General features: G+C 46.5%; 1 protein-coding gene across 1 annotated transcript; it reads left to right on the top strand.

The window, feature by feature from the left end:
* Positions 1-8,245: 8,245 nt before the first annotated feature.
* LOC311190627 (D-beta-hydroxybutyrate dehydrogenase, mitochondrial-like) lies at positions 8,246-20,618 on the top strand (the record flags this gene model as incomplete). The annotated part of the gene is made up of 4 exons (XM_084262603.1): positions 8,246-8,585; positions 14,548-14,700; positions 17,413-17,543; positions 20,271-20,618. The coding sequence occupies 4 exons, from the start codon at positions 8,246-8,248 to the stop codon at positions 20,616-20,618; spliced, it is 972 nt and encodes a 323-aa protein (XP_084118729.1).
* Between the last annotated feature and the right edge of the window lie 1,233 nt (positions 20,619-21,851).

Below are 21,851 nucleotides of genomic sequence, written 5' to 3'. Positions count from 1 at the left end.
TTGGACCAACTGGTAAATTATGTGCCACATTCTTATCAGCCATGACCACAATAGAACCTTAACCCCCCAGCTCTGTTTTATGCCTTTAGCTAGTGAGGGGTGACAGTAAAATTATCCACACCTTCACCTGTGCCAGCACTAAGTCCTTAGGACACCACTTTGCAGGCTGACAGAGCTGGGTGGTTATCCAGCAGACTGATGGCTGTAGCTGGTCATCACCTAAAAGCACCATCTGCCCTTCATGGGAATGCTACTCCAGAAAGATGTAACCATCTGGGATTATTCATTTGCTAGCCTCCCTGAGGTCCTTGTCCAGGATGAACGAACACGTGTGCTTCTGAAGCCTGTAAGCTGGTGGCACAGAGGAACAGAGGAGAGACACTGCTTTATGCTAAGTCAGAGAAAGAGCAGCACCCTCCTGTGCTCATGTATATTTATTGCACCAAGAACTCAGAGCTCTTTTGCTGCTAATCAGCACAAAGTACTTTTCAGCTGTCTGCCTCCTAAGGCTCTTTCACTGCACCACCACCACCACCCCCAGACTGTGTTTTTTAGGGATGTAACTTTCCTGCTGTCCCTCTAGCTTGGTCTGGTTTCTCTCTGGCATCTCCATGCTTGTCAGCGTCTTGCCTCCTTCCCACCCATCAGATCCTGCGGCGCAGGTGACAGAGAGCTGGCACATCCGCACGGCGCTACCCCTTGTGCTGAGTGTGTCTTGGGGGGCTGCAGAGCAGAGGCCGCTTTGGCCTGCAGAGAAATGGTGGCACCTGTACAGGATAATCCTCTCTTCCCGCAGGTATAAGCAGGGCCTGTGTGTTCCTCCTGCACAGGCTGCCATCTCGTGGCACATCCCTGTTCCTGAAGTAGTAACTCCCAAGTGCAACACTGTACCGTCAACATTATGCTCTCCTGATGGAAGCAAACCCCAGATCCTCAGCTCCCCGGCTTTGGAAGACTGTAGAGGAGCTGAGATGATGATGGTGGTGGTCATCTTCAGATGTGGCTGGTGGGACAGATTTTCCATAAAACTAACAGCTTTAACAGGCAAATCTGTAGGTGCCAGTGTGGGATATGAAGGTCAGAAACAGCAAGCTCAGCATATTTCTTACACTAAGCTAAAACCCCACTGCCTGTGTCACCATATGAGCTCCAGGCTACTGCTGTTCTGTCACTGCATCGACACGGTGCAACCAGACACCCAAAAGCAATAGAAATCCTTGTACTGACTTCAGAAACTTTTGGCTCTGCTTCAGACATGAGGCAGTCAGAGCTAGCTTAAAAAAGGCTAATGCACCCCGGTGCTTTCATGAGCACCCTGTCCTCACAGGGGTAAGCTACACCCTTGGAAAGGAGGGAAGGTCTTGGCATGTCTTATGGATCTTCTTGTAGGATATTGAGTCAGATTTCATGTTTCTAACTCTTGTGTCGTGAATAACTAGATGCTGCATCAGTTCATCACCACTGAACTGATTTCATAGCTGTGCTGACACACCTGGAATTACCCAAGAGTCCAACAGTGTAAAGGCATTTCATCATATGGAGATGTTTGGGAAGATCCCCCTTCATCCTTATCCTCCACCTCCACTTGAAGCTCCCAGTTTGCTCTGCTGCAGTAATCTTTCCATGGCAGAAACGGGTATTAGCCTGTGTGGAGAAGCAGTCTAAGCACATTTACATCCCTTGGGTCATGTTGCATCAGCATTTTAATGTCAGAACCATCCAACACTTGTCTTGAAAGTTAGGAACGAGACAAAACAGTGTTTAACTGATTGTTTGGTCTGGAATGTAGGTGTCTTTTCACTTTCCACACTGCCCATGCACTAAAGGATACACCAGCTGAACCCAGGACAGGGGTGATCTGGTTTAAAGAGGATCAGTCCCTTCAGGCTAGAGGAGAAGACAGATTTTCCTGCTTCTAGGAGAATTTCCCTCCCGTTCCCCTTTGTTTGCTGATAAGCAATACTGCCAGACAGGACTTAATCCTTAGGATTTAATAAAATAACTTCTGATGAATGGAGGACTTCATCTCTGGAATAGGCTGGACATGGTACACATGGACAGGCATTTGAAAATATCTGATAGATAGATAGATAGATAGATAGATAGATAGATAGATAGATAGATAGATAGATAGATAGATAGATATTCCTGCCTTGCCCTTTAAAAGGAAGCCCTCTCCCTTTTATGACACACTGAGCATACACGTGGCATCCTAAATCTGTTTTGTCAACCGAGCCCAAGGTTTTTAAAAACGTGCAGTAAGATTTTAATACAGCTCATCACATTATACAGAACCAGACATCCTGCTCAATCTTCAAAGACTTGATATCCCCCCTGCACAGCCCACATGCAACTGCTTCTACCTAATTACATGCAATGACAGCCTTCAATTGGCTCCCTTCCTTTGACACCACCACGGAGTGTTCACTGGCTGAGGCCTGAACTAGGACGCACAGCTTGCCAGCTCTAAAAACTGCAAAAATTTCTGTTCTGAATGTCTTTAGCTGTCTAACTGCACCAAAAATACACTGTTTTAATTTTCTTCCTGGAAAGCTGCTTTCCCCAGCCCCAAAACACTTGCCTGCAGAAGCAGATTCAATTCCAGCTATTCGGATAGTTGCAGTAAGCAGTGCCATTTATCACAGAATCATAGGATCACAGACTGGTCTGGGTTGGAAGGGACCCCAAGGACCACAGAGTTCCAACCCCCCTGCCACAGGCAGGGCCACCAACCTCCAGGCCTGGTTGCCCAGGGCCCCATCCAACCTGGCCTTGTGTGTTAGCATTAGAAGGCAGGAGGGTATTTTGGTAAACTTCCATCCAGATGGGCCAGTGAAGATGAGGTTTGTGTTTCCGTCTGTTAGATAAGCACCATTTTCACCGTAGGGGTATAAAAAACACCAATCCTCACTAAGGTGAGCAGCATGCTATGGTGTTTGCTGTGCAATGATCTGGGGTCTGAGTCGATGAGACACGTGGATGGCAAAGAGGAAGAGTCACATTCACAGTGAGTTGTGTGTAATCCAGCCAGCTCCCACGGGGTTAGAAATCCTGATCCTGCTCCCCAGGACGTGAAACTGGCTTCAAAGGCCTCAGAATGTTTGCTGTAGTTTTGAGTGGCTGGGTTTTGGTGGAGGAAAGGGAGTTGCAGAGGTGGCTTCTGCAAGAAGCAGCCATAAGCTCTCTGCAGACCCAATAGAGCAAACACCAGCCTGCTCAAGGCTGGAGTCATTGTTGACCAAGGCCGAGCCCATCAGCGATGGTCACAGTGCCTCTGGGAATCTCATTTAAGATGGAAAAAAACCTGCAAGCAGCCGCTTTTTGCTCCCAGAGAAGGGAGTGAGAAGATGTAAGAATCTGGAGACACCAAGGCCCATGAAGAAGTGGGGGGATGAGGCACCCCAGGTGCTGGAGAGAAAGATTCCCCTGCAGCCCACGGAGAAACCCATGGTGAAGCAGGTGCCCCCTCGCAGCCCATGGATGATGACAGAGCAGAGATCCCATCTACAGCCCATGGAGGACCCCACGCTGGAGCGGGTGGAGACACCTGAAGGACACTGTGACCCCATGGGAAGCCCACATTGGAGTAGCGATACCTGCAGCCCACGGAGAGACCGATCCACACTGGAGCAGCTTTGCTGGGGGACCGATCCACACCGGAGCAACTTTGCTGGGAGACTTGTGACACTGTGTGGGACCAGGCTGCAGCAGTCTGGGCCTGAAGGTTGGCACCTCATGGAAGAGAGCCATGCTGAGGCAATTGGTGGGGAGATGACACCCCAACAGAAAGGACTCACGGAGAAGTTTGTGGACGACTGTCTCCTGTGGGTGAGACCCCACGGTGCAGCAGGGGAAGAGTGTGTGGCCAAACCACCACAATGTTAAACAAAAGAGGGGTCTGTGCTCATCTTTTCCTAGGTTTGCTTGGTTATTTGGAGCTTTTAGGAAGCACTCTGTCACATTTGCAGCATGTTTCTGAAGCTTTGACAAAGACACACTTTGCACCAAAAGGGCCTCCTGTGAAACCAAGGGTGGCTCCATGGGTACCTGAAAAGGCATCTTTGCTTCAGAAAAGTTTGCTTCACTTTCACACGATGCTGGAGAGTTGAGGCTGTGAGGCAGATGTCAAATATCATTACTCCCACCCACTCCTGAGAGTGGGTACCACTGAGTATGCCAGATAGCAAATCTCAAGACAGCTCCCATGGAGCAGGAGCAAGAGAGTGGGGAAAATAAACAGAGGTGAGTAGACATGTGAAGAGGCAAAAAGATGAGGAGGAGATTAAGGGCAGAGAAAAGCTACACTGCCTCTTCCTCTCCCTTGTGTCCTGATTTCTAATGTAGCTATGCTAGACAAAGGTGTATGCGTGGGATTTCAATGTCCTGTGGTGGGCTCTGCTCCTCACAGCCACCGATTCTCTGCTCAGGCACTAGCCAAAAAGTGGATCTTTTTTCCCTGAAATCAGGATGGAAGTCCTGGGGTGCACTGGAGGAGCACAGCCCATCCCAGCTCTCCTTTATCATGGTCCTTTCTAGCTACAGCCTGAGAACAATCCGACTGTCCTTCAGAACCGGACGCTGTCTTCAGGGAAGGGACAACACTTTTCTGCTCAACAAAAAGCTTGTAGCATCTTTTTTTTTTTTCCATCTAATTTGCTTTGGAATAACAACTAATGGAGTTAGCAAGAGGAGCAGAGAAGCCTAATTGTAAATACCTGAAGTCCACAGTTTGGCACTTCTGGAAATAACCTGATTTTCCAAGGTATGCAAGAACTACAGCCGCCATGGTCCGCAGGAATGCAGCACTTTTGAATATCTGCTCATCTAATCACCTAAGAAGAAATTGTGGTGTCTCTGGAAAGCTTGTTCTTTCATACTGGGGGACCCAGAGGAAAGGTTTAAGTCCAAGTTTCACAGGTCACAGTTCCCAGAAAGGTTCTTAAGAAGAATGGAAGATCCCTGGGCATGGTCTAGGTGCAGACTTGTTCACATCCTCATCAGCTCCTCACATCCCTCCTCAAAATCCACACATTTGCCTACACTTGCTACAGGAAAACCACAACTGACTTGAATTACATATGAGGTAAACCAGATTAAGAGAGAGATTAAAACCTTCAGAGGTTTTTATTTAAAATGAGGTCTAAAGGCGAAAAAGGGGTTTCAGAAACAAGACAAAACACAGGAGTCATAAATTCGATATGAATATTAACATGTGCACACACAGGTGTACATAGATATGCAGGGACAGAATAATATAAAGCCTGAGGAAAAACATTCCAACACATGGAGAAATTCTGCTGCACATAGTCTGCACTGCAGACCTCAGTGGCCTCATTTTCTGGACCAGGTAGTCCTGAACTAGTTTCTAACCATGGAGGATACAGCTCTAATCCATAACTTTCAGGCTAAATTACTCTGTTGATCTGACAACATACGACTCCTGTTCTCAGACAGGAGAATGCCACATTTGTGTGCCATGTTTTTAATACCTTTTGAAGTTTATTTGGGATAGAGACAGCATCAGATTCAGAGGCCAGCTGGGCCACCTTTCATTCTTCTGGAGAATGGTTTTGTCACTGCCTGTGATCTTCGTGTCATTAGTGGGGGACAAAAGCTGAGGGAGTCGAGACTGGCAGACATGAAGGAAAGGTGGGTAGGAGGCACGGAGGAGGTGAATCTGGAATCCCTCCCCAGCTTTTTATGCCAGAGGGAACCAGACAGGGGAGCTGGCTGGAGGACAGGCTGTTATCAGCTCTCATGATTTTGAGGCTTGCATAATAATTTTTTTTTAATGTAAAGACAAAGCTTTGTGACTCATGTAGTTACAGAAGGCTGAGTGATCTTTTGAAGGCTAAAAGAAGGCAGCCTCTCCCAGTGTGATGGAGCAGGATCAAATGCCTCCTACTGAGGACAGGTATCTGGATATCTTCTTTGGGGTTTAACCGTTCCACTCCCACTTTGTCTGCCAGCATAGTTATGCAAAGCATAACCTCTTTTTCCAAGCCACCTGAGCCTCAAAGTCCTATGATGCAATGCCTGGAGAAGACCTGAACACTGCAGAATGTAGAGCACAGAACAATTTAAAGCTAAAGTAAATACAGACAGATGGGCAGCTGACAAGAGTAAGGACACACGAATGCCTCAGCCCATGGAAAAGAAATTTAAACAGTAACTGTTCCCCTTCTCCTTAGGATGTCACTCAAAATACTCAGAGGAGTCCCCACACAAACATGAAACACAGCTGACCGCAGGGAGCTGTCCCATTTATGGAGATACACCAGTTTGAAGCAGGGATCATGATAAGTATTAGCTGGGCAGCAATAAACTATGTAAAGGATATGCAAAGTTCTGCCTTTAAAGACTACAATGTCAGCACATTGTGTGCATTGTGATACCTCAGGAGAAACAACTTATCTCTGAGAAGGGAGTGATAAAGAGAGAAAGGAGGGTGCCTCAAGTCTGCAGAACCAGCTCCGTGGCTTTGTTAGCAAGGCAAAAAGCCTAAAGCTCACCAGAAGGACATGTAACAAAGAGGGGTAAATGAAGTAAATGACCATCAAAAGTCTTTGAAGCCCACCAGAATGTGCATGGGGGTGAGTAATAATGAGCTCTCATAATGGAAAAAATAATAACCATTTCTTGGAAAACACGTTAAATATGCATATTTTATGAATATGCATGTATGTCTTGTATAAAAGCTGTGTAACTGCCCCTTTAAGGCACGCACAGTAGGAGAAGCGATCCCCTGTGCTGCCCAGCACTGCAATAAAGGATACCTGCTTAATAGTCACCAAGGCTAGTGAGTTTTGATTTTGGCTTGTCATGGCATCAAGTTCCAACCCCCCTCTGCCACAACCACACATTCGGGATGGCTTCAGACAAACTGCAAACCAGGCTGGCTATGGAGCTACAGTGATGCAAATTTAGGACCATCCCTGTGTCTGTCAAGTCCTGCTGCTTCCTCCGCCGCTGGGTCAGTGAATGACTCTGGCCCCTTTTGTATCTTTCACAGGTCAGCTTTACATTGCAGTTAATAACAGCATCGGTTTCTTTCAACCTTTTTTCTCAGAGGGGCAGGTATGACAAGCTATCCCTTCCCATAGCAGCCTGGAGAGGGTCTCAGGTGAAAGAAAAGGCAGAGAAAACACCACCTAACCAAACATCTCCTGGAATCTCAACTGTCAGGGATCTTCGTTCAGCAACGTAAAACTGTCATTTTAACCTACAAGAAACAGACATTTTTAGCCACCATGGAGCATCTATAGGCACCCTTGATAAAGCTTTGCAAATACAGATCTGGGCCATAAAAACCCCACATGAACTTCATACTATAACATGTAACAACTATAACATAATAATGCAGCTGTATTAAGAGACCCTCATCAAGTTCACAGACTGTAGGGGTTAGAAGGGACCTCCAGAGATCATCGGGTCCAACTCCCCTGCCACAGCAGGTTCCCTAGGACAGGTCACACATGGAGGCATCCAGACAGGTCTTGAATATCCCCAGAGAAGGAGACTCCACACTCCCCTGGGCATCCTGTCCCAGGGCTCTGTCACCCTCACTGTGAAAAAGTTCTTCCACATGTTGGTGCAGAACTTCCTGTGCTCCAACTTGAGGCCATCGCCCCTTGTCCTGTCCCCACAGACCACTGAGAAGAGGCTGGCCATTTCCCACTGTGTCCCACTCTTCAGATATTGATAAACATTGATCAGATCCCCTCCCAATCTTCTTTACTCAAGGCTGAACACCCCAGTTCATCTCACAGATTCTGAAATACTCCAGGTGCTTTCGTCGCACGCCCTACAGCCGGACCCTATGAAACCCAGTTAAGTGGAAGAGATTAAGGCTGAACTTCAGCTCCGGATTTCAGCACAAACCAGCCCCCTCCGGGCCACACAGGTCCGGCTGACGGGCCACTGTACGATACCTACAGCCCCGTTCTTCCCGAAACAAGCCACTAGAAGCGTGGGGACAAAAAGGTGGGTGTGCCCTCCCTCCCAAACCCCGGGCTTCGCCAGGATGCTGTCCCACCTCCCCACCGCCGCTCCGAGGGGCCGGGCAGCACCCGGAGCGCGGCCCCAGGCCCCCCGCAATCCCGCGGGGCGAGGGCGGTGCCTGCGGGCCGCGGCTGCCTGGGGAAGGGGAGGGGAGGGGAAGGGATGGGATGGCTGGCAGCGGGCGGGCAGGGCGCTCCCCGCGGTCACCCTCCCGCCCACACGGCGCGGCGGCGGCGCGGGCAGCATGTGGGTCACGGCCCCTCTCCTCCTCCTCCTCCTCCTCCTCCTCCTGCTGCTGGCTTGGCTGTGGCGGCGTGGGACGGCACCGCTGGAGCCGGCCGGCCGGGCCGTTCTCATCACCGGCTGCGACAGCGGCTTCGGGCACCTGCTGGCGCTCCGCCTCCACCGCCTCGGCTTCACCGTCTTCGCCGGCTGCCTCTGCCCCGGCGGCGAGGGGGCGCGGCGGCTGCAGCGGGAGGCCGGTACCGGTACCGGCCGCCTGCGCGTCCTGCGGCTCGATGTCACCCGCGCCCGCGACGTGCTGGCCGCCAAGGAGCTGGTGCTCAGCCACCTGCCCGAGCGAGGTGAGGCGAGGCGAGGCGGGCGGGCACGGCAGGAGCGGCGGGCACGGAGGCCCCAAGACGGCTCCTTGGAGCGGCTGCTTTGGGGGGGGGACTCGGACAGACCGCCGCGGGAGCGGGGCGACTGGCCGCGCTCGCTGCAGTTACCGCTGCCTGTAGTTCCAGCGCTATCTGATGCTAAGAGCGCGCTGGCGCTCAGCTGAGCGCTACGTGAAGCGGTGCCGGCACGGCAAAGCGGGCGCGCATCTCTGCGCGGCACCTTTCTACGCGAAGCGTAAATCCCCAGGTGCGGAGGTCCGGTGCGGGGGTCCGTCCCCGGGATCCCGCTGCGGGTACCGGGCAGGAGGAAACGGCAGGGGAAGCAGAGGGGAGCGAGTGTGCAGGCAGTGGGAAGGTGATGTATTTCTGGGCACGGCTTGGGAAAGGGGGGATGACCAAAAGAGGTGCAGGGAGGGCAGTGGCCGTGCCATACCGAGCCAGCTGCTTCTCCGCACACTCTGAGCTTGTCAAGCCAGGCCCTGGAAGGGTAACTTAAAAAGAAACCTGTCCGTTGTACAGCCTGCAAGGGAGTGTATTCCCAGGGGAGCCAGAGAAATTTACCTTGGAGAACAACGGCAGACAACCTAAATCCTGGGTTATCCCCCCCAGAACACGTGACAGGGCGCAGGTAATGGGACCACAGTTGCTGCCTTTCTCACCTCGGCTGCAGGGTGAAAGGCACCCAGTGTGATACCAGGGTTATGCTGGGTGCTGAACAGGCTTACCCAGGCTCAGAAGATTCCCTCAGAACAAGCACAGACACAGGGAGTATAAGCAGAGAATAAAGTGTGCAGAACGATAACGAAATGCAGGGCCTCTCTCTGCCTGGTCCATTAGCACATTGGGAAGGGGATGAAACAAGAAGCAAAGTAAGAAAAAGCCTGGATGCTGCTCATTAAGTGAATGTATTTATGGTTGATCTTGACCTTATCTGATTAAGAGGCAGAGCCTTTCCCTCTCAGGTTCTTTCCCAAGCTGCAGGAACAATGCAGATGACTCACAAAAGCCCTTGTAGGCTTGATGGGTACCAGGGCACCTGTAACTCTGGCAGCTTTGCCCAACAGTCATGTTCATGCTGTAACACAGACTGTTGAGTCCGCGGTTCAGTACTAACTTGCCCACCATCTCTGCTGCTTGCAGCCATGCAGACATGCCTTCAGATCGAAGCAAATCACGCTGGAGACATCAGGGCTTTGCTGGAGGGGCCAGGGAAGACACCTGAGCAGAGCCAGTGATGAAATGCAGCATGTGGGACAGCAGTCAGGCCTTCACACCCATAACACAGGGCTAGGTGTGCACGGACAGAGTGCTCAGTCCACAAAACCTTTCCCCATTGCTGGTCAGCAGCATTTTCAGGGGTCACTTCAAAGGCAGAGAAGAAAAGGTAGTTTTAAAGATCCGGATAACACTATGACATTTGGAAAAACTCCCATTATCAAGTGATCTCCTTCCTAAGTTTATTTAATAAAAAGAAGCAAAGGAGTTATTTTAATACCCGATATTAATGGAGCAAATGCCACAAGTCATCTTCCTAATTTATAAAATACAGGCCCATAAATAATTTTATCTCGAGCGTAATGAAACTGCAAGGACTCTGGTATAGAATCTTGAAGCAAAAGACTTCAGTAGGAGTGTTCTTTCTTGATGCCTCTGAAAATAGATGTGTTGGGTTTTGGGGTATTTTAACTTCATAAAAGCAATTTAAATTTAATGATTCAACCGAAGGCTAGCTCTCCTATTAGCCAATTTATTTGTTAAACACAGGAATGAATTTACATTTGGGTCAAAATTTTTTCTTTTAAACAAGATTGTTTTCCTTTAGGAAAAAGATTTTAGAACCATCTGTAACTGCATTTGTGTTCTGAAAGTACCTAGAGGAGTATGTGACCGCACAGAACGTGCTACCTGCTACCCAAATGGTCCCAAAGGGAGGGTAGTGGAGCATGTGCCTTCATGTTCCACCACTTAAGGAACTCTCCATAGTGAAACCATAGGATATTTTCCCTTGCGGATCCCAGACAGCAGCATCCAGGGATAAAGCAGGGGACTAACCACACTGGAAATCAAGTACGTGTCAGACAGTTGTGATAAGGAGAACAAAGAGCAGGTGATAAGACCAGTAGACTGTTTTAAATAACATTGGACAGATAACCCAGCCACAGCATAACATTCCAAGCAGAGGATGGTGACTCAGGAACGTATGTATTTAAAGCTCAGGAGTCTCAGCTGGCCTGTTACCACAAACACCCTCCATTGATACAGACTGGTTTGCTCTCTCTTTTCATTTCTTAGTAGGAATATGGCAAATCACAGTCTCCTTTCTTTGGCTAGTTTCCTTCAGGAGTGGGTTGGAATCTTTCAGGAAAGTACCTGTCATTTTTGCACGGGCTCAGGTTTAGGTAGGAAAATCCAAGAAATCAAAGAAATCAAAAATCCATGTTTGAGTTAAGAAAATGTGGCAAAATTCTGATGTTATCTGTGTGTAGGCACCTCAATAGAAATGGCCTGATTTTCAAAAAGGTTTTGCACAAACACAGCTAGACTGACTTGAGCAGGAAGAGGACTTTTTAGAGTTTTGGGCATCTTTTGGATCTAAATAAGGAATTTGGTTACATGCCTTTTTGGTCTATGTCTTCAAGTAGAAATTATCCTCAAGGTTATGTGAAAGCTAGTTCTTCTCCTGAAAGCCTCACCATCCTTAAGGTGAGTTTCACCTTAAGGTAGGTTTCCTTAAAGTGATTCTTTAGATTCCCTACTGTATCTCTCAATCTCTGTCCTCGAGATCCATTCCCCTATTGGGAATCAGTGAAAGATAAGTGAGACATCAGTGAAAATCACTTTGACACCCAGTTCTGATTTCCAGTTTATTTATTTCCTGCCTGCTGTAGCACAGTCTAACACCTAAACTGTGCTTAGGCTGACTTCTGTTTTGGCAGTCTGAGTACTTTTTCTCTCCCATCAAACATCAGCTGCTTTTTCCCCAATGTAGCTGTGCATGGACACTCTGAGATAACACAACATCTTCTTCCTTCTGCTGTTCTTACTCATGCCTTGTCCTTCTAGCCATCCATCTAAGGACCATATTTCTCAGGTTGCCTGAGCTGCATTTGTCTAAGCAAACAGACAATATATTTTGAGTGCACGTTTATAGCATCATTTTTTACCCCAGATGCTTCAGGAAAGGAAGAGCAAAGCAGATTCAAATATTCCTGTTGCATAGTTAGGCAGGTAGTTTCTCAGGAGGCAGGACATTATCTGAGAGAGCAGCATAATGGAATAACAAACTGTTGGTTATTTGGGCAGAATTTTGTGAATCAACGAAGTGGAACAGAGCAGCAGGAAAATTTGTGGGAAGCATCAGAACATTTCCCATTCAGGAATGCTAAAGTGTTCTAAGAAACAGTATATTTCACTTGAGGGCAAAGAAAGTGGCTACACCTGACCCCAAACAAAATCTCTTTATATGTTTTACTTATTCTTCTCTGAAAAGTCTGTTTCAATTTTACTCAAGTTGGTTTTTATCCTTCTAACTTTTGACCTGGGCACTGCACAGAAAGGAGTTGCTGTTCCCTGACCTCTGCCTGCTCAGACACACAGGTTGGCCTCGCCACCAACCGCTCACTCAGCATCTTTCAAGTGCACCAGGCAAACAGCTGGAGAGAAAACTCGAGCCTCACAAGCTAAATTCTGTGCTTCATAGTTCAGAGAAAGAGGAAAATAATCCATTATATGAAGTTTAATGGCTGTATTTCTGAAGCCCTAATGAATTCAGGGATATGGGGAACACGTGTTCTTGCTACCCTGTGCAGGATGCAGTGGGAGAAGCAAAATGAGGTATTTTGCAGCGATGCCAAGCTTTGCTTTGTGTTGTGTTAGAGATTGGTTATGTGAAAATAAACCTTGGTACAGACCTTCAGGCTGAAGTAGAAATGGATGGGGTGTGCAGCTACTTAGTCCCCCTACAGACCAGCCTGTATGCAAGTACAAAAATATCAGTAACCAGCTTTTACAGAGGACTGTAATCCACTGATTTGAAACATTTTACAAGAAGGTCAGTCCCACGGAGTTAGTTCTGTTTTAAGAAGGAAAACTAAAGCCACAGAACGATGGAAAGGCCTGGAACAACAGGGCAATGGCAGGAGAAAGGAGGAAGTCTAGGATGGCTTATTCCAGTGGCCAACTTTTTAGTCTAGATCTTCTCTGTAAACATTTGGAGCAGTGGAAAAGAGGTGAGTGTGCAGGAAACCACTGCACTTGGAGGGCACAGTCAGTCAGTACCTAAAGTTCTCAGAGGGGTCCAGTGTGAAGGCCTGCTGCATGGCAGACTGCTGGACGGGGATTTATTCTCTGTGGAGGGCAGGGTTATCTAAGTTCTGTGTGGTACATTCCCAATTTTGAGTCTTTTGCTCTTCAGATGAGACCTTCAATAAAAGAACTTTGTCTCTCTGTTTAAACACAAGTTTCATTATGTAATTCAAATAGTGCCTGTAGGTTAGGGAAGCTTGCAGAGGGCTGCTTTACCAACTCACTCATAAAAACGGTCTGTTTCAGCTTTAACTATTGCCACGAATTAAATCCTGTATTGGCAGTTCTCTGCAGGGCTCTGGAAGGACCGAGACACCGTGAAATCATCACAGGAACTTTATCAGAGATCAGAAAGGAAAGAGTTCAGCCCTGGGGTTTCTTCAGCACCTTCACCAGGGTGACCAAAGGTCCCCTTAGAGTATCTTTGCTGCCATGGGTACAGAAGGCTAAAGCTAGGTTGGCATCACACCCTGTGTCTGGAGGAAGACAAGAGGCACTGATACCCACTCTGCCTCACATGTAGAAGGCATGGCAGTGTATTGCCTCAAACATGTACAAGAGCTCTTAAAAACTGCATTAACAACCTTGTGAAGGGTGGCAGATACAGGCTGCCAACACAGCTATTTCAGTGCAAGCCAGGCTACACTGCTGGTCACCCCAGAAGTGTTCTCAGTTAGGATTTGAGGAGAGAAACAGGAATGTTTTCAAAAGCACCATGTCATTCATTGCCTTACTGCACATCTACACAGAAGGTGTCTCTGAAGGCAAGGACAAGCCAGCATGATTTAATTGGTGTTTAGTCAGCACGTCAGCTCCAAACTGTGAGTGCTCCAGCGTTCAGTGAAAAAAGCATTTCCAACAGTCAAGCTTGTTAGCACTGTGCAGCACTCACACAGTGTGCTGTGGCTCTGGGCTAAAGGGCTTGCACTTGCTGGCAGAGAGTTGTGTTAGAACAAGCTTCATTGCCAATAAATTTCTGCTTGTAAACACAGCAATCTTACTGCATTCCAGGGGGCTGAGTCCTTAGCACCAAAGCCTGTTGTTATATGGGGAACAGTGTTGGCCAAGAGTACAAAATAAATAAAAAAAACCTGTGTCCACTGACCTTATTCAGTTACTTTACCCAATGCTGCACCCATGGACCTGATTCTGGCTGATTTCAGAAGGAATTGAAGCTCAAATCCTGGAAAAGAAGCCAAGACTTAGGCTCCTAATTTAGTCAGGCACTTTGAAAATATTAGCCCTTAGCCTTTAGACTGCTTAATATAATTTTCACAAAGCTGCTCACAGCACACAGTGGGATTAAAGTAATTAAAATATCATGGTACACTGCATTGGCAGTAAGATGGTAGTCTCCCTGATCATTTTATTCATAAATAACTTAAGATGACTATGAAGTGAGTGATTATTAAATAGCACTGAGACTTATACAGTCCAGATAATGGCTGCAATTACATTTCTTCGTTAAGCAAAACGTGCCTGTGCTTTTAAGAGGAAAAGGCAGTAAGTTAACACAACTAAAAAGTTGTTTCCAAGGGTTTGAGTCACTAGTGTTATTTCATCACCTATTTCTGGTTGTTTTACAGTGAGAGATGCTTGTTGAGACATTTCTCTTCCCTAGGTTTCTGGGGGCTTGTCAACAATGCAGGAATATCAACATTTGGTGAGACGGGGTGGCTGTCTATGGAGAAGTATGAAAAGTTTGCAGATGTGAACCTCCTTGGGAGCATCAGGACTACCCTGGCATTTCTTCCCCTTCTAAGGAAATACAAGGGTAACGCTAATCCACTGTTATTTAGAGTTGGAGAATAATTAGCTTACTATAATCAGGGTAATGTAACATCTATAAAAGCAGCCTTAATTGTCTCTCATTGAACTGAAATGACAGCTTCCTTCTGTGTGGCCTAAAAGAGCAACTTGATCCTGAAAGAGGGTAAAGTCATAAGGGGGGAAAAATACCCTTAAAGGTTCCATCTTTGCAATATATAGACAAAAGTATTTAGAAATATTGCTTCAGTACTTGACTCAAAAAGAGAGAGAAAAAAGTCCTTACCATAGATAATTAAGCCCAGGCAAGACTTTGTAAGCACTGACAATCAGAAAACTCAAAGATCCAATAAGCTCCTGCTTATCTCTATTATTTAGGCTTTACTATTTTGCTGTTTGGCAATTAGGAGAGCAAGGATGACCCTACAGAGGTGAACTGGAGACATCCACCTTCCAGTTCCAGGACTAGCAAGATCCTCTCTAGGACCCAGGGCATGAAACTTCCAAGTATGTGAAAGAGTACTGTACAGAGATGCATGGGTACTGAATGTGATAAATGCATCTGCATGAACCTCCGTACGTGTGGGCTCTGTCCTTTCTTCTGAGGAGAAACAGTTCCAACAGCTCTCTGCAGCAGTTTGTTCCCATCTGCATTTGGGAATAAAGATACTGTTTTCCTTTCTCCCCCTTTTGCTTAGCTTGTCTATTTATGTTGTAAGCTCTTGAAGGTGGGGATTTGTTCTATGTGAATACATCAAGCACAGTGAGGGCAACATTTCATCTGGAAGTTCCAGATGTCACACAAAACATTGGTCAGATAAAAGCAGCACCTTTTTAGCCGCTCTGCTTCTTTCTGCTTGGTTGCCTTCGATTGATGATATTTTGATGTAAGAAAAGAGAAACCTATCTATACTGCAAGCTGAAGGTGTTTTTTGTAAAACAATGTGCCATTGCATGTACCCAGCGAGCATATTATGTGGTCATTACATGGGAAGACAATTTTTTCCCCCTGCAGTGTCCTACTTACCACTAAAACTCCGTGATGCTGATCCACCAGAGGCATTAGTCTGGCTTCACAGGGCTGCTTTGAAGTGAAAGGGACTAATGGCCTGTACAGCATGAAGCACACACGTACGCCCTTAGAAGATTTGAGTCTGGGTGGCTGCACATACATAGTACCTTAGCCCAAAGGAGCACTCTGCAGCTCGCTCCTTGCTGTCAATGCTGCCTTTACTAGCTTCTCACAGTCTACTTTCAGGTCCTGCCTATGTAGGAGAGAAGGTCACAGCACTTCTAGGGAGAATCCTAAAGTTGCTGTCTCCTTCCTTGCATGAACGGCCAGGACAGCTAAAGCTTGTGGTTTTGGGGCAGTAGTGAGGTCTCCAAAGGAAACGCTTATGAGTTATGGATGTTAGAGCACTCTCCCAGGAAAGCTGGGTTACAATGACTTTAAACAAAGAGAGAAGTTAAATGACATCCCACATCCTGGGTGTGTGCCCCAAATCACTGGATAAAGGAAGCAGAGATCATCCTACCGTCACATAGCCAGTAGCTGTGCACTGAAAGGAGGGGATTACTGCCATTTTAGGATAAGCACGTGTTCCAAGAACAACTTCACCATTACTAACACCTGTAAAGGGAGGTATTGCTCTCCAGCCTGGAATTTAAGCATCCTACTCTGAGAGCAGCAGCATTTCCCCATAACTCTTCCAGATGGCTATGCCAGCTGATGCAGCATCTTGATCAGCAGGCTGGTAGTTCTCCTGTTATTGTATATATGATTTATTCTAGGCGCTGTGTAGGAAGGCAGGGAACCTAATTCAGAATGACAGATTTCACTTCATTCCCATGATAATCCTTTTGATACCCCCTAAGCCTGTACCATTTGGTCAGATCCAAGGCCCAGATGTTATCCACATCTGTGGCTGCAATGGCAGTGCAGCTATGTTTCTGGGTATTGTTAGCAACAAGGCCATCTTCTGTCACCTCTGGTATTTATATATCCACATTCACACATTTCCTACTCTGCAGTATGACTATGTGATAGAAGTTTACAAGTAAACAATGGAAATGAACCACAGCCCAGTGCCTCAGATCAGAAATCTCTGCTATTTAAGGCATGTCTGCCCTCAGCAAGAGTTGCAAAGGGGAGAAAAGCAGCACAGATCAGGGAAATCACATCAAGGCAGTGTAATGCCACATACATTTTGTTCAGTCACCCTTCTCTGGAGAAGCTTGTCGCTGTAGGATCTGATTTTGACTTTATATGTGCAGCTTTAAGCCACGACAGCGCAGGCACATATAAGTGCAGAAAAAATGGCACTAGTACTCATTTATCCACCTCAAGGAAGAGCATCTGCTTCTCTGCAGTCCTTCCATCAGCAGCCTAGTCTTTTATTACTAGTTTTCAGTCTAAATATTTCAGAGGACTGCTTTGTTTACATCTCTTCTATCCCATCAGACTCAGAAGGAATAAGCAGCACATTGGGAACGTGTTATGCTCTGTCTAGTCATTTGTCACTAGATGGAAGGAAGGGTTTTGTGGGAAGCTCTCTACAGAGCTCAGTGCACTTTTGTGCTAGGACCACACACTCCCACAGCCCAGCTTTGGCATGCTATGTAGTAAAACAGCATCATGCTTTATGAATACCACGTTATCAGAGTTAAATTGCTGTGTTAAAGACTGAGTGAAGTTATATTTGCACTATTTTCTTTCCAGGACGTATTGTTTTCATGTCCAGCATTATTGCCTATTTTGCTCTGGGAAATGGCATTTATTCTATGACCAAAGCAGCTATTGAAAAGTTTTGTGATGCTCTAAGACTGGAAATGAAGAAATTTGGAGTACAGGTAAGTGATGTAACAAGTAGTTGTTGTGTGAAACTCCCTGTTATTTCTAATTTCATATTTTCCTATGAAAAAGAGAGCAGTTCCACTCCTGCAACTTCCCACAGAGCTGAAATGCAGCTTTTTCTGGGGAAAGCAGCAAGCAATTTGCACAAAGAATACCAGACAAATGTGAGGATGGAAATTTTGGCTAAGGAGACAAGAACAAGCATATGCTAAATAATACCTAATCTGGTAAGCTCTGTACATCCAAACAACAAGGAGAGAGATCAGAGCTGAATCCATGGGTGTAGCTTCCCCTTGGAAAGAGGTGGTCTCCTCAGTCAGCTGGACATCACTGAGAATGACACACCTGGCTGATGTTTGCAGCTCTGCAAAGCTGTGGGATAGCACTCCTCTTTCTGCCAACACGCTTCCACCCATTCTCCACATCCTCTGCAGCAGAGAAGCTTCCTGACACAAGCCTGCCTGAGCAGTGCCACGTTCTGTGAAGAGCCTGTAAGAGTATCAAGTAACCAAAACTTTCTCTGGGGTGGCTGTGGGAGCAGAGCCTGGACACTGAGTGCTGGGCAGTGAGCAGGGAGGCTTGACATCTACCAGAGCGGTTCTTCCTTTCCTCTCACATCAGTGCCTAAAAGCTTTCCTTTTTGTGGGAACAGCTACACTACAAGAGGTAGTATTGTGCAGAGTAATTATGTTTTTATTCCCTTAACCTAAGAGGCTCTAAGAGTGCTCTTAGTGCCCTGTCTAAGCAACACTGATGGTCAAACCTGAAGCTTAGATCACTAAGTAGCATTTTCCTTGGAGTCACTCCACTGCTGAAACACTCGATTGCTGAAAGTCTTCCCAGAGGATTTCCACTGGTGTATTCTTTATGTACAGAGATTTACAGCATTGTTCATAAGCTTTGTGTTGGAAGAAATCACAGCTATGCATCTATTAACTGCCCCTCTCAGATAAGTATAAAATGCTATAGAATGCAAGTGATTTTACACCTCCTAATACCACACAGCACGATGAGGATTGGAACTGATTAGCTGAGGATAATCTCAAATGCATGGAAGAGCTTAGTTTAACAGGTTAACTGCCCTGGTCGTTTTGGAATGTTTATGGTTCCCCACTCCTGGAATAGCCCCAGCACACAACACAGGGAGCCAGACTGACAAACATTTCTGGAATAGCTACAAGAGTTATTTTTCTGTTTCTCACTTTATGCAAGACACTGGCTGGTGTTTGCCTTTGAACCTACCCTGCAGAGTCTGCAGAATACACAGTTCCTCTTCCCCTTGCTCCCCTCCCTGGCTCTGCTGCTCCCTTTGTCTTTGCAGGGGAAAGTAACCCAGGGGTGGCAAGGAACAGATGGAGTCTCTGTCCCACTGAACTCTGGCCAGGCAGCTGGCTGCCTGCCTACAGGAAACAAAGGATGTGTCTTCTATTAAGACAAAACCCTACAGAAAATCAAGGAAGGATACTTGCATCATGTCTCCTCTCTCCTAGCCAACCCCAAAAAGTTCCAGAACATGAAGTCATCAAACCTCCTTTTTAAAAATAAATACAGGAAGCTCACCATCATCATTAGTTTGAGTAATAGTAAGCACTTAGAAAATAGAGCCCATACTGAGGGCTCCAAAAGCTGACAAACCTACTGAAGGCGGCGTAAGATGCAGCCAGCTACAGACGGTCTCTGTGCTGGGGCTTACCCACATCCCTTTGTGCTCCCACATACAGGACCCACACCTCATCCCCTCCAACAAGCAGCACGCTGACCGCTGCACAGCCCAAGGGGCAGGTACAGACACACAGGTGACAGTGTGGGGTTTTACATTACCACAGACTGCCCAGGGAACACCTGTCCGATCCCCAAGCCTCTAACACAGCTCAGCCCTGTTCCTCCTCACCTTGTGGTGCAGCCTTTAGCAATCATGTCAGTTAAATGCCAGGGAGTTGTTAATATTGCATATCTACAAGTAGTGGTAACGAGCACACTGCTGAAGAGAAGCATGCATGCTGTAAGAGCACTGAGCCCATTCCAAAATTCCCCAGGAACCTCAGAAACTAGCTGAAGAGCAGCAACACCACATGCAAGGAAAACAGGCAGAGCAGCCAAGGATTTGTGTGCTTTCAGTTTAAATCTACATGCACAGAAACTTGTTACTGACTTCAGTGAGAGCTAGACCACAACCTTCAGTTCCATCTGTAGTTGGCCAACAACGCCTGTTTTCCTTTTAATTACACCTACTTGGGGAAGACAACAGCAGTTCTTTCTAATTTGCTTTGAAAACTCCTTCTGTCCCAAACTGGGGTAAAATAATTACCCATCAGAAGATTTGCCACTGAGTGAAAAATCCAAAACTATTCCACTTTGGAGACATCAAAGTCACAGTGAAATGCTTTGTCTCAGTGTTGTCAAAACATTTACACCATTAAGCATTCTATAAAAATCAAAGATGCTCTACTGCATTCTGTGAAGGTATGCTGAGTAGTCAAAACAAGAATATTAACATCAGAACGAAATGAGAAAGCCAGAATAAAGCACCTCTGCAGTCTTAAACGTTTCACAGGAATATATTTGATTTCAGTCAAGTTTTCAAGGTTAAAATTTCAACAAAGCAGCATTTTCTGGAAGAAATCTGTCTGCAGAAAGCTTTTGATCTGTTTTACTGACTGTAGCATTTAATTGAATTCAGAATGACTGATTGCATCTTGATAAGTTTTACATCTTGCTTTTAGGTCTGTATCATTCAGCCAGGAAATTATGCACGCTCTACAAAAATCCAGCCACCAGTCAGTGCAGAAGAGATCTGGGATGAACTCAGTGAAGAGGAAAAGGCAGTTTACAATAAGGAGTACGTTCAAGAGAGGGCAAACTTTTTCAACAGCATTCTCAGTGAAGGAAGCACTAATGGCAATGAGGTGGTAGATGCTATGGTAGATGCTTTAACGTCTCCCACACCCAAGGCACGTTACATGGTAGCAAAGCTGAAGGAGAAAGCCCTGGTATTTGTGTGTGCTTTATTCCCCACTGTTGTGATGGATTCTGTTTTGTCTTATGCACTGAGTAAAGTGAAACTTGCATAGCTTACACTGGTATGGTTAAAAATGTGAAAGCCAGGGCTGAATTTAATGTCCCCCTGGGAATTGATGTGGTGACACCGGGTAACTGATACAAACTTCAGAGGGTGCCCCTAGCCAGAACTGTCACTTTTTTCATAGGGGAAGAAATCATAGAATGGTTTTGGTTGGAAAAGACCTGCAAGATCATTGAGGCCAACCATCTATCCAGCCCTATTAGGTCCAACACTAGACCATGTCACCAAGTACAACTTCTACTCTTCTTTTAAATCCCTCCAGGGATAGAGACTCATTCCCTTCCCTGGGCAGCCTGACAATCCTTCTGGTAAAGAAATTCTTCCTGGTATCCAATATAAACTTCCTCTGATGCAACTTCAGACCATTTCCTCTTGTCCCGTCACTAGCTACCAGACCCCCACCTCACTACAACCACCTGTTAGGCAGTTGTAGAGAGTGATGAGGTCTCCTCTCAGTCTCCTCCTCTAAACCAAACAATCCCAGCTCCCTCAGCTGCTCCTCATAATATTTGTCTTCCAAACCCTTCACCAGCCTCATAGCCCTTCTCCAGACAAAGTGAAGCATCTCCATGTCCCTGTAGTGAGGGGCCCAAAACTGAACACAGTACTCCAGGTGCAGCCTCACCAGCGCTGAGAAAAGGGGAAGGATCACTTCCCTACTGCTGCTGGCCATACTGTGCCTGATACAGGCCAGGGTGTCATTGGCCTTTTTGGCCACCTGGGCACACTGCTGGCTCACATTCAGCCGTCTGTTGGTCAACACACTAAGATCTCTCTCCTCCGGATGTCTGTTTCTAGGTAACTTTATTTCTTCCATATGGGGAAAAAAAAAGTAACTGCCCCAATGTTGTTTTAAGCATTGCCTAGAAAATGTGATGCAGCTTTTCCTAATGCAATACCAGGTTACTGTGCCCTGACAGAGACAAAATGGAGCATTAACAGGGCAACCACATACCTGGAATTAGTATAGCAGGCCTAAAGACACCTTATTGGTAGGAACGCACACAGTAATTTATTAGGGGAGATGGGAAGAGGTTAATGGAAAAGTTAGGAATGAGCAATACACCATGAAATGCTTGGAATGGAGTTAAGTGGCTGCAGAAAGTGAGGAAGAGTCGAATAATAAAGTTGGAATGTGGAAGCAGCATCTTGGCTTACTAGATTTCAGCACTTGTTCAGGTCTTCTGGATAAATCTGTAACTAAGCCAGTGCATCATGGACT

The sequence above is a fragment of the Gallinula chloropus genome (genome assembly GCF_964237585.1).
Source record: "Gallinula chloropus genome assembly, chromosome: 3".
NCBI lineage: Eukaryota > Metazoa > Chordata > Aves > Gruiformes > Rallidae > Gallinula > Gallinula chloropus.
Note: the sequence above shows the minus strand (reverse complement) of the source record. Positions and strands in the feature narration are given on the sequence as shown.